Source organism: Camelina sativa, chromosome 9 (genome assembly GCF_030686135.1).
Source record: "Camelina sativa cultivar CO46 ecotype springtype chromosome 9, ASM3068613v1".
In the NCBI taxonomy this organism is placed as follows: Eukaryota; Viridiplantae; Streptophyta; class Magnoliopsida; order Brassicales; family Brassicaceae; genus Camelina; species Camelina sativa.
In genome coordinates this window covers 32,678,555-32,691,983 of record NC_141888.1, presented here as the reverse complement: position 1 = coordinate 32,691,983, position 13,429 = coordinate 32,678,555, and the positions used below count along the sequence as shown (strand labels likewise).

Sequence of the window (13,429 nt, the reverse complement as noted above, 5' to 3'; positions counted from 1 at the left end):
TTCAATGGTGGAAGATGATGATGATGATGATACAGAGATAATAGAGATTAAAGAGATTGTTGTATTTCATTGATTAAGTTTGCCAATTGCGGCTAATGCCGTACATATAGAAGCGAGAAAGATGAAATAAGTAAACCAGAGATCATAATTAACTAAACCAGAAATTAGATAGCCTAAACCAGGTTCTTAACCGGTTTATCCTGTAACAATACTCCCTGGTTGACAACATCCTTGTCCTCAAGGATGAGAGATTGACTTCCTGTCTTCATTGGAAGCAGCCTAAACTGATCAGGAGGATGCTCTTTCCACTGAATAAGGGCTTGAGTAGCTTTGTTTTGTGCCACTGATGCAACGAGTTCTCCCCTTTTCAGAAAGGTTTTGTCTACATCAACATGTGAGTTTTCCCGTGAAAGATTAGGCAACAAGATAAAATGTTCTAGCTCAGACATGCTCTCAAAGGCGGTAGAGAACTGCTTATCAACACTACATATCCCAAAACAGCAACTAGTGGAGATCTTCATTCCTTTCTTCTTAGCAAAAACGAGTGGAGCGCTCAACAAGATCAACCTCTCGGTAATAGTGAACAAGATCATCACAAAACTTTCCCACTGTCTTTGAACCATGACTTGTATGATCACACCATTATAGGTAAAGGTCTCGGTTTCAGTTAAAAGCCCCCACATGTTGTGTTGTTTCATTGTCAAAGAACCGAGAGACTTCTCTCCTTTGAGTTTGTTTTCATTGTCAAACAATGATATCTCATAAAAATCCAACAGCCTCTTACCTTGTGTCTCACCCCCTATTTGCAGCTTGGAATCAATGAAAAATTCATGAGCACCACCAGCAAATGAAATTCTAGAACTTATATGACCAGCTTCACAACCACAATTTAATGATGAAAACCTTTGCTGCTTTGTTTTAGTCGAGACTGATCCAATACATAATAATTCTCCATCCCCATTGCAACATGAAGGTTCTGGTGGCCTTGGTGAGTGAAGCATTTCATAGGACAGGATTGTGATTAACAGTTTCTCCAAGTACCAGATGGTGAGCTTGACCTCATTTAATTCCTGCAACTCTTGACTCATAAACCCACAGAAATAGAACTCTAACTCATGTCTCTGCATAGTCACACTTCCATATGCTTTAACAAGAATAGGTAATTCGCTTGTGTATCCATTTGATCTCATTCCCAACAGACTGAACTTGTGACAACCAACATGTAATGTTTGATCTTTAATCACAACATTAGCCATACCAAATTCCAGCCTATACTGTTCAGGAGGATCCCATTTCCATCGAACAAGGAGTCCAATAAATCCCCAGTCGCGGTTCTGTTCTGCTAAGAGAGTCAAGAGAAAATCACCAAGCAAAAACCTGCAAATAGAGTTGAGCTCATCCATAAACCTATCAGTTGTGAGGTCATGTGATCCTTCCCCGCAACTAATGGAGATCTCCGTTAATGTATTCTTAACTACCATAGTGTGCAGAGCACTCCACAAATTCAAAATCTGGATAAGATAGAAGAACATCATCACAGAGCTCTCCTCTTGTCATAGAACATCATCACTATGACTAACCATCCCACTAAATGAACAGAACTCCTCCTTATGCAAATGTGATATTAATCTTGCAGCAACATTGCATAGCACAGAAAGATCAATCAAAAATCTTTGACTCGTCCAAGTTTTGCTACTAAGGTTCTCAAGAGACAACAGCTTGTGGCATTTCTCAAGCCTGCTCAACCCTTTAAAATTATTCCTTATTGTCTCTTCTTCACTCTCAAACCCAGCTGAATATACTTCATTGAGAGCTCTTTTCCGTTGATTACAGAAACTCATGTGCCGCAACATAAAACATTCAACGCTAGAAAGACCACATCCACATGTGTTATTCATTTCGAGTTCCAGCCCTGAAAACGATTGCAACAGCCTAGATTTCCATTTATGCTTCAAGTAGAGCTTCATTCTAGCAAAAATAAGATGCATCAAGCCTGTAACTAGCTGCCCCTTTATGTATGTCTCATATTCAACAAACTCAATAGTAGACACTTCTAATAACAAAAAGGTCATCCCTTGAGGCTCCTTGGACCATGAAAACTCTTTAAAATGTAGATTAGACTCAACGTTATCTAACCACATCTTTCCCTTTTTATGAACATTTAAGTTCAGAACATCTCCATCTCCATTGTCACTAACCAGCTGGTAAAACCACACATTCTCATTGCATTCAAATTTTCCATTCATCTTTGACCACATTTGTTCAGCTTGTTCATCTATCCAAGAGCCAATTATCTCATGATAAATTCTGGCCGCTTTAAACCCATCAACAATGAAGCAAGGCAGCCTAGGTTGTGTTTTCGCTAAGCTGATTTTGAACTTGAAGCGCCAAGATTTTATACACTTAGTTTTCAGCTTCTTATTGTGTGAGAAACTGCTACCTATCAACTTATGAGGGTATGGAGATGATTCCATTTCTTTGACATGAACAGGTTCTTTCAGAACAAGGAAGTTAGCAATGCCAGGAGCAGTTCGAAAATCAACCAAACCCACACCAGGATGTACCTGCAATACACTTGATTCTTTTTCTGGACAATCCCAAAGCTCCAATTTAGTTGGTAAACCACCTGGCTCCCATACACGATCAATTTCCTGTGAGAACGAGAGGTCGACCTCGTTTGATGATTTGATCAGCGTTGTTGAAGGTTCCTGACTTTCCTCTGTTAGCCAATGATCAACGGAAGAGCTAAAAACGGTAGAAACCATTTCATATTTCTTGCCTTCTAGGTGTTCGATGTATTGTCTGAGGGGTGATTAAACTTTTCTTCTGCTACAGTTTTGATCCGATACTCTTTTTGATCCAAATCAGCGGAGACCAACATTTCTTCATCCAAAACTGGATCTTCATCACTTTCGATCATGAAGATTCTTGAGTTGTTGTGCTTCAACTGTTGGTGAGAAGGAGAATCTTGTTCTTCACAAAAGATGCATAAACCTTTTTCCATTCTTTCATACACCTCCTCACATGAATACTTTAGGGGAATCATGTTTGTCTGAGGAAGATTTTGGTGCGAAGAAAATGCTCTGATACCAATGAAACAGTAAAAATATATCCCAAATCAGTTCTCATCGAGAGAACGAGATAAGGGTAAATCAAAGTCTAGGGGAAGATCAAGAAGGAAGAAGGATCGACCCGAGGAACAGAGATTCAATGGTGGAAGATGATGATGATGATGATACAGAGATAATAGAGATTAAAGAGATTGTTGTATTTCATTGATTAAGTTTGCCAATTGCGGCTAATGCCATACATATAGAAGCGAGAAAGATGAAATAAGTAAACCAGAGATCATAATTAACTAAACCAGAAATTAGATAGCCTAAACCAGGTTCTTAACCGGTTTATCCTGTAACAGAGCTGATTTCATATTCTCAGAAATCGAATCAGGATCGTTACCATCAGGGACCTGGCAATCCTCAACGTCCTAGAAGACGCATGTGTGACCAACAACTGCGAGGTTTTTAACAAAACGGTTAAACACACATACATGAACAATCACAAAACGGAGGACAAAAATAAATTCAACAAGATAGCGATATTAGATGAAACCAATTTCAAGGAAGACATGGAGAGAAGGATTAACCTTTGCTCATGGTTATGAGATCTCTGCACCACAGAGCCGTGCGGTTAGTAGTACGCGGGCGTTTCTATAATAATCGTTTAATAATCAATCTTAATCGCCAAGATTACAGCTCCCACATATACCAACCGTTCGATCGGCTTCCGTTATCCACGTGTCAGCATCCCTCACGGTTTGTTCTTTCCATTCTTCCCATTCTTCAAGACTTCAACCAACTATCTCAAAAACTTCGGCATTACCAGTTACGTTTATTGCTCTAAAAGATATGGGAAATTTCTTTTAAAAAAATGTGACTTATTTAATATTTATTAAAAAAATATATACTTTTTTTTTTGCCAAAAAAATACATAATTTGGTTTATAGTTGAATATGATATATTTTTTATTGTTTTTTCTTTTTTTCTGATATCCTTTTTTACCGTAACAGCTCGTGCGTGAACGGTGCGTCGGGGCCGTTACTTTTTTGGGAAAGTTCATAAAAAAAAAAATCCAACTTATTAACACGAATCACAACTTCATATGAAAAAACGTCATAAGAATACAAAGCTCCTGCACATAATGCAAAGTATTGAGTTAAATTTGTTGTTCACAATGGCATCTCTATGGACTATGTGGAATATTGTAACTTTGAATGAACGAGTATATGCATTTCTAAGAATTTATTAGCGCTAGTGAGCAAGTTGACATCTAGGAACAGGTAATCTATTTCTCGAAGTGTGATCGAAAAGTATAGCTTTCTATTGTGTTTTATTGATGTAATGTGGATTGTTGGCTGTGAACATGTTATGAGAAGTATATTTTTGTCTCCTTCTCTGGTGTTAACGCATTAGCAAAGAACTTCTGATCAAATTATGCATGTCTCCTTCTTGATTCGTGTACAATGACCAATCCTCTCATTTGAATTGGTGATGTATTTTTTCTGAGAATAATTGATGATATGAGGTATAATCTGGCTTCTGTAAGAACTCTATTAGGCTAGTTTACTCTACTAGTTAGACAGACTCGTTCACTTCTATATCATCCTGCACAACACAAAAAACCTTACCATTCAAATTAAAATTTATGGTTATATATTGACAGGTGAATTCGAGCCCATATGAAGAAGGATGGATCATAAAAGTGGAGCTTAGTGATGCAGGGGAAGTGAAGAAACTAATGGATTCAGACAAGTACTCCAAGTTCTGCGAAGAAGAAGATGCCAAGCACTGAGCCTTCTTCTAGTCTTGTTCTGTTTTTGTAAGCATTTCACTGTCAGCAGCAACACGGTCAGAAAAAATCCATTTGTCAATACATGAAATCAAGATTAATATATTTAAGGGACCAAAATTTGTTCTATACCAATGCTCATACCAAACTTAAGAAACTCTGAAAATAAGATTAATATATTTGAGGGACCAAAATTTGTCCTACACCAATGCCCATACTCTAACAAAATTATTAGTCTTAAATGTAACTATTAAACGCAATAATAATTTTTCTTCCACATCTTAAAATAGCAATATGTGTTATCAATTAAGAAAAGAAATTAAGATAACTTAAACAAATAAAATTAGAATAATGAATTTTTAACCTTTATCCTCCATGTGATGGCTTGTCCGACCCTACAGATAAACTCTTTGTAGTTGTTGTCTCTTTGTACATAGAAGGATAGATTCAGTGGTGTGGGCAATGTATGTATCAGTTAATCAAACGTAAACAACAAAACAAAAGAAAGGGGAAACTAATAAGAAATTCCCAAAAAGGGGGAAAGACATTGACCTCACAGCTGAATCGAACGACTTCGCTTTCACAGAGTTTGCATTGGATTCAAGCATAAGCAACCCTCCAAATCCCGACAACAACCGATTTTGCAGAGAGAGAGTGTCTCTCTGTTTGTTTGCCCTTGAAAGGAAACTTTTACACTAATCTTTTGTGTGTGCGTGATCTGAATTTCGTAATCTTGCCTTACTGGGTTTTGGAGGTTTTATTTGAGTTGCTTTGAGAATCTGATGTTGGTTCAAGATCGTGTGGCTCCTCCTAAGCCACCAAAATCTCGGATCAGAGAGCTTCCTAGCCATCGATTCTCTGAACCCAAAAACCTAGATTTCTTCTCGTCGTGGGTTTCAGACAATGTCTACAGAATCGTAATCTTAATCCTCGTCATCGTCACCGTTGCTGCTTTCTTCTTCCTTTACAAAACCACCGACACTGCTTCTCTCCTCTGTTTCCAATCCCAATCAACTCAATCGATTCAATCCCTCACCCGTCCTCAAATCAACTGGAACTCGATCCAAATCGTCTCCGACAAATCCTCACCTTACGCTAGCTTCCGTACAGAGAAATGGGTCGTCGTGTCGGTGACAAAGTACCCAACGGAGGAGCTCAAAGGTTTGGTTAAGATCAAAGGATGGCAAGTTCTAGCCATCGGTAACTCTCTAACCCCTAAAGATTGGGATCTCAAAGGTGCGATCTTTTTATCTCTAGATGCTCAAGCTCAGCTTAACTACCGGATTTTGGATCATCTCCCTTACGATTCTTTCGTACGCAAAAGTGTCGGTTACTTGTTCGCGATTCAGCACGGTGCGAAGAAGATCTACGATGCGGATGATCGTGGTGAAGTGATTGATGGAGATTTAGGGAAACATTTTGATGTTGAGTTGGTTGGAGAAGACGCTAGGCAAGAACCAATCTTGCAGTATAGTCACGAGAACCCGAATCGAACTGTTGTGAATCCTTATATCCATTTCGGGCAGAGATCGGTTTGGCCTAGAGGTTTGCCGTTAGAGAACGTAGGTGAGATCAATCATGAAGAGTATTACACTGAGGTTTTTGGTGGTAAACAGTTTATACAGCAAGGGATTTCAAACGGTTTACCTGATGTTGACTCTGTGTATTACTTCACTAGGAAGACTACTTTTGAGCCTTTTGATATTAGATTCGATGGGGATTCTCCTAAAGTGGCGTTGCCTCAAGGTATGATGGTGCCTGTGAATTCGTTTAACACGTTGTACCATTCATCAGCGTTTTGGGGGTTAATGCTTCCTGTTTCGGTTAGTTCCATGGCTTCTGATGTGATTAGAGGTTATTGGGGACAGAGGCTGTTATGGGAGCTTGGTGGTTATGTTGCTGTTTATCCACCAACTGTTCACCGGTATGATCGTGTTGAAGCTTACCCTTTCTCTGATGAGAAAGATCTCCATGTTAATGTAGGTCGTTTGATTAAATTCTTGCTTGCTTGGAGATCTGATAAGCATAGGTTCTTTGAGACGATTCTTGATTTGAGCTTTGTTATGGCTGAACAAGGGTTCTGGACTGAACTCGACGTGAAGTTCACAGCTGCTTGGCTACAGGATTTGCTTATGGTCGGATACCAGCAGCCTCGGTTAATGTCACTTGAGTTGGACCGCCCACGAGCAACCATCGGTCATGGAGATAGGAAAGAGTTTGTGCCTAGGAAATTGCCTTCGGTTCACCTCGGGGTCGAGGAGATTGGCACAGTGAGCTCTGAAATTGGGAATTTAATCAGGTGGAGGAAGAATTTTGGGAATGTAGTGCTTGTAATGTTCTGTAACGGACCTGTGGAACGCACTGCTCTTGAATGGAGGTTACTTTACGGGCGGGTGTTCAAAACTGTGGTCATCTTGTCCTCTCGGAAAGACTCAGACCTTTACGTCCAAGAAGCTAAACTCGATCACATTTACAAGTAAATAAAGAAACTTGCCTATACAACATATTCTTTCACAGTGTGAGCTTTCTAACTGTAATTCTGTTATATTATACATTTCAGGCGGCTACCGAAGATATTTGATAGGTACAGCAGTGCAGACGGGTTTTTGTTTGTTGAAGATGATACAGTTCTTAATTACTGGAATTTGCTTCAAGCCGACAAGACTAAGCTCTGGACTACAGATAAGGTACTCATCAAGTTGCTAGTTGTTCTGTATAAACATAATGTTTGGTGTGGTTTCGATATATTTGAGGAGTTTTGGTCCTTTTTATAGGTAAAGGAGTCATGGACGACAGTGAAACCATCTGGGAATGCTGATTGGTATTCGGTTCAGGTGGAAATAGTAAAGAAAATTGTTGGGACAATGCCGGTTCATTTCCAAGTCAACTACAAGGAAGCCACAAAGAAGAACGATGACACAACCTTAACCATGTGCAGCTCGGAAGTGTTCTATGTCCCAAAACGTTTTGTGTCAGACTTTACAGATCTTGTTAATCTCGTGGGCGATATGGATTTGCATTATAAAGTGGCTGTGCCAATGTTCTTCTTATCGATGGATTCGCCTCAGAATTTTGACCCGGTTCTAGGTTCAATGGTATATAAGTCAGAACCAGCTTCATTAAACACTTCTTTGAGTTTGTATTCCGCGGAAGCACCTGCGGTTCATCCTTGGAGCATCTCAAGCGAACAAGATTTCATCAAATTGGTTCGGGAGATGGCTGTAGGCGATCCACTTTTGATGGAATTGGTATAATGATTTCAAAATACGAATAGTAGATGCAGCAATGAAAAAAATGTTTAGAAACAAATTTTACCATTTGTGTTATACAAAAATCGTTTCATCAAATTCTTTTTTTTTTTTTGGGTTCTCTTGATGTAATTTTGCCAATGTAATCATATAATTTTTCCTTTCTTGACGTTTGTAACTTTATCATTTAAAATTTTGTGAGGATGAAAGATCACTCGTTCACTTGAACAAGACCGGCTTATGTTATGCGCTTTGTGAACGGCAAAATTGTTTTCATCCTATAAATGTTCCAGTATACTCTCTGTAGTCATATAGTCTATACTGTATGAGATGATACATTCAATACATTGTTAAACTTTTCCCGTTTTAGGTTGGCAAAAGAAAATAATATCCACTTGGAGTGAGTCGAGTGACCTTATCCTGATATAAAATTTATTTCTATGACGAATAAATTAGTATTTTTTGGAGTACCATTTTTATAAGTTTCACATCATTGTCATTTGCTTCGACCCGGCAACAAATAAAATATTAAATTTAATAGGGCAATCGATAACATTTTACATAAGACCATCCACAATGGCGTGGATTTGGCCCGTCCCCAATATTTATTGGATTTAAATTTAAATGAAAAAAGCCCAATATCTGAAAAACGGTTCTTATTTGGGGACGTTTTTTTACCGTCCTCTTCGCCACGTGTAGCCGTGTGATTTGTTCTCGAATAAGCTAGGTCTAAAAAAAATGTATTCGGGAGACAAAATCATCCCGAGTTCTTTCTTCTCCCTCTTGACGGCGACCACGAAGGCGATTCGATCCTCCACGACGTTCTGTTCTTTTCACCGGAAAATCTTGCCAGATTAACGAAGCCGATCTTCTGTCGCATCCGAAGCCGGTCCGATCTTCAATACCTAAGACGTCCAGCGGTTCGATCTTCTCTCCCGAAGCGATCTGTCCCTGTCACCCGAAGCTTGTCCGGCGGTTCGAGCTTCTCTCCCGATGATATCCGTCTAAATAAGGTTAGTCTTCTTCCCACTACATGAGATTTAACCTTGATTGGCGCCGATTATCGAATTAGGGTTAGGGATTTGGGATTATCGAATTAGGGTTAGATAATTAGGGTTTGCGAATTAGGGTAATTGAATTAGGGTTATTCAATTAGGGTTAATTAATTGGGGTTATTGAATTAGGGTTATTGATTTAGGGATATTGAATTAGGGTAAATGATTTAGGTTATGTTTCTTTGGTGTTTTTTTTGTTTTTTTCATTTGTTCGATGGATCGTTATGTCTCTGTGTGAAGATCGAGTTGTGTCTGTGTCGTTTGTCCTTTGCTGTAGTTGTTGATCTTATAAACATGTTTGTGTCTTGGTCAAAATTTTTTTAAAACATTGAGTATCGTTAAACTTTGGTTTTTTTTTCTTAAATGTTAAAGGATCATCATCTTTGTGTCTCGGTCTATTTTTTTAACATTGAGATAGGTTAAATTTTTTTTTATCAAGGTTTTCAATTTGGTGATTGTTGTGTCATTGGTATGGTTGGTAAAATGTTTTTGACATTGATTTTGATACAACTTTTGGTTGATTAAGATAGTCATTGTCATTCGTATGATTTTTGGATAAATTTTTTTAACAATGTCATTCGTATGATGTCTCGCATTGATTCGTATGGTTGTGTTTTTTTTTAGGTTTCTCATTTGGTAGTTGTAATGTTTACTTGTAATAAATTGGTAGCATTGTTGTGTAGTTGGTTGTATTTAATTTTAGTGTTGTTTGTTCATAGTTTCTTGTTTAATTTGGTAGTTGTAATGTGTACTTGTCATAAATTGTGATTAGACATTTGTTGTTTGGTCTTTAAGTTTTGATAGTTATTGCAAGTAAGGTTTTAAACCATAAATCTCTTTCATTTATCTTCCCTTTCTCACTTGTAAATGATATTCACTTCTCTTCTATACTCGCATCTCTTATCTTCGCATTCCTTCTCTTCTATACCCGCTTCTAATCTCTGCTTTTCTCTTCTCTTCTCTTCGCATTGATCATCTTCTATACCCGCTTCTCTTCTCTGCTCTTATCTTCTCTTCTCCTCGCATTCCTTCTCTTCCTTATCCGTTTCTTCCTATGGATTCTAATAATCCCTTCTTTCAGTCTTCTTCTTACTTCAACTTGCTTAACAGTCAAGAAGAAGGTGGTTTAAATGATAACTTTCATTGGGAAAGTTATCCACCTTCTGGACAGAGCTCACAACCTTCTCCTCACAGCTCCCAACCTTCTCCTCACAGCTCCCAACCTTCTCCTCACAGCTCGCAAGAAACACCAAAAGAGCGCAAGGAGAGAAAGACATGGACACCTGCTGATGATGAAGTCTTGATCTCCGCATGGCTCAACACTTCAAAAGATCCCATCGTTGCAAATCAACAAAAGGGAGGAAGCTTCTGGAGCAGGATTCAAAAATACTATTGTGACACTCCTCATACTATGAAGTTTGATTTTAAAATTTCTATGAGTTGAATAAAATGTTTGTTTTGGTTTTGATGTTTTTATGTTATATTTTTAATGTTATTAATTTCTAAATTGTATGTTTTTGTATTTTCTTTCTTTAAATAATTAATCTTTAAACTTTCAAAATAATATTATTTTATTTGGGGGACCAAACCCAAATACACACCAATGCTCCTACTAAAAATAAGAAACCCTCAAAATATTAGTATTAAATGTGGGGGACCAAAAAAAGTCCCACACCATTGTGGATGGTCTAATTAGATTATTCAAAGTTTCAAAGTATATATGGATATATCTGAAGTCTTGACTGCATGAAGCATGAGCAATGAAAACGACCAATTTCTAATTTTTCTTTTGAGTTGTCATTGTATTGCCTTCATAATGAGTTGGCTTTTTTTGCTTCTTGATGTTTACCTTTTTCTTTTCTTTCTTTTCTGAACACGCATATATATGTTTATATATATAATTATTTAACGGTATATATATATATTTTAAAAATACGATTGTTAATTGGCATTATCGTAAAGATTGATGCAACCTTAGGGAGGTTAGCAAAAGTATATAATATAATATTTGGTTGAGGTTAACTGGTCGGCACCGGCGGAGATATGGTGATCAGACCACCATCATCTCTACACGCACGTAAGACTCTACTTCTTTTAATTTTCTTCTTCTTTTGATTTAAAGCCTAAAACGAATATATTTTACTAGATAAGCCCCGCGTTATTACGCGGATAAATATTAAAAAAATTATTGAAAATAGTTAAGTAGTAACATACATGTTTTTAGATTTTATCTTGTAACATTTTAATATTGAATATGAACCTCTCATATTTCATTTAATACTCTCTCAATTTCATTATATAAGAGTTTTATAAGATTTTATCAAATTTCTATGTACAATTTTAATTAATATAACAATTTATGACTATTTGAATTATGCAGTATATTTCGTATTGGTAGAAGTTTTATAAATGACATAATATTTATTGTTTATTAATTTTTATGCTTTTACCCAAAAACTCTTATAGGACAGGAAGTACCATTTAAATATATATATACCATCATAATAGACCATATTTTAAGTTTAATTACATATGTCATCTTAATGCATAGAACTAAATATTTTATATCAAACACAATTAATACATCATATCAAATCTATATCTTAGTAAGAACTGAAAATATAAATAAAAATTAACAAAATATAATTTGCAAAAAAAAATCTCAATCAACATTATTTAAGATATATTTGTTATGTTGTTATCACATAAGTACTAATTTTACCTCATGTCATAATCAATTTTAAAAATGAGTAAAATTTATAAAATAAAAACATATATAAAGATACAGAGAAATTCTCAATAACTAAAGATTTATTCCTATAATAAATTATCTTATGTTTTGATATATGCATTACATAAATACATGTGTTAAAATTATAAAATTAAACATTAAAAATTACTAATATTCTTGAATGAAATTTTTTTAAATGATACATATTAATATTTGAAAACTTTTTAATCTATTTAATCTAAAATAAATTTCATCGTTAGACATTTAGTTTAGTAATCACATTTAATTATATATTTCATCGTAAAACCATAATTCACTTCTTCATGGATTAGTTAAAAATTTTAATAACAAAAATAACATGAGCACATATGAGATAAAATGTATATTGGTTAGTATTTTAAATTTAACAATAAAAATAATCAGTAAAAAAATCAGTTAACATCCACAAAATTTTTGAAAATCCGAAAATATCCTAAATATTGTTCTTCTATATGTCATAGTTTCATAAGTAATATTTTTGTCAATTTTAATCAATTAACCAAAAATTCATTCATACAAACCCATTTTTCTATTTTTTTTTTCATGTTTCTCATATTACTACATGCATTTAAACTTTAAAATAAAACATGTAAAACTATACTTATACAAATCATGTATTGAATTTTTTATTTATTTATTTATTCTTTCAAGGTTTTGTCTACTTACTTACAATAAAGAATTATATTACAACGATAAATACAATTTATATCCGACTAAAATTATGTTAAATAACTTATGTTATTCTTTTTAACTCTGTTATTCATTATTTATTGATTAATATACATGCTTAATAAATTAAGTTTTTGCTTACACTTGTCAAATTTATTGAGAAACCACGTATAATATAATTAGCATACAATAAAAAATATATTTATTTTGTTAGTTTTCCTTTTTGATTTAGGAAAATAAACATGTAAAATTCTGTAATATAATTAGCTGTTCTACTATATTTATTAAAAAAAATATTGACATGTGTCAACATCTAATCAATATATTTGACACATGTCACAATCTTGTTAATGAGTAAATTTGACATGAAGCTTTATATAATAAGTTTGGTTAGTTTTTCTTTTTGATTTAGGGAAATAAATGTTTTAAAATATAAACATGTAAAATTCTGTAAATATAATTAGCTGTCTTATTTTTTTTAAAAAAATTTGACATATGGCAATATCTAATCAATATATTTGACACATGTCACAATCTTGTTAATTAATAATTTTGACATCAAACTTTATATAATAAGATATACAAATACGAAATATACAACAAAAAATACCAAACTATATATTATAGGACCGAATTTTCTAAAGAGAAGGTTATATAAACATAGATGAGCAAAGTAAAGTGCCCACATAAGAATCAAACCTTTATAAGAATATCCCCGCCACCAAATTATAGTAGAAAGATGCGAAGTTCATATATGAATAACATATAGGGTGTGAATGGTAATTGCGGTCGGGGCGGACAAATCCGTCTGCGGACCAGATCGCTCTGTTTTAAGTGTGGAC

General features: G+C 35.2%; 1 protein-coding gene across 1 annotated transcript; it reads left to right on the top strand.

The window, feature by feature from the left end:
* Positions 1–5,198: 5,198 nt before the first annotated feature.
* Positions 5,199–8,321, top strand: LOC104712413 (putative glycosyltransferase STELLO2). The gene is made up of 3 exons (XM_010429313.3): positions 5,199–7,321; positions 7,406–7,532; positions 7,620–8,321. Exons 1-3 carry the CDS (start codon positions 5,628–5,630, stop codon positions 8,097–8,099), a joined length of 2,301 nt encoding a protein of 766 aa, XP_010427615.1. The 5' UTR covers positions 5,199–5,627; the 3' UTR covers positions 8,100–8,321.
* Positions 8,322–13,429: the final 5,108 nt, after the last annotated feature.

Coding starts and splice junctions, on each gene's coding strand:
- LOC104712413 (XM_010429313.3), top strand. CDS start 5,628: ATGTTGGTTCAAGATCGTGTGGCTCCTCCTAAGCCACCAAAATCTCGG. Junction 7,322..7,405: donor AAACTCGATCACATTTACAA/GTAAATAAAGAA, acceptor TATACATTTCAG/GCGGCTACCGAAGATATTTG. Junction 7,533..7,619: donor AGCTCTGGACTACAGATAAG/GTACTCATCAAG, acceptor TCCTTTTTATAG/GTAAAGGAGTCATGGACGAC.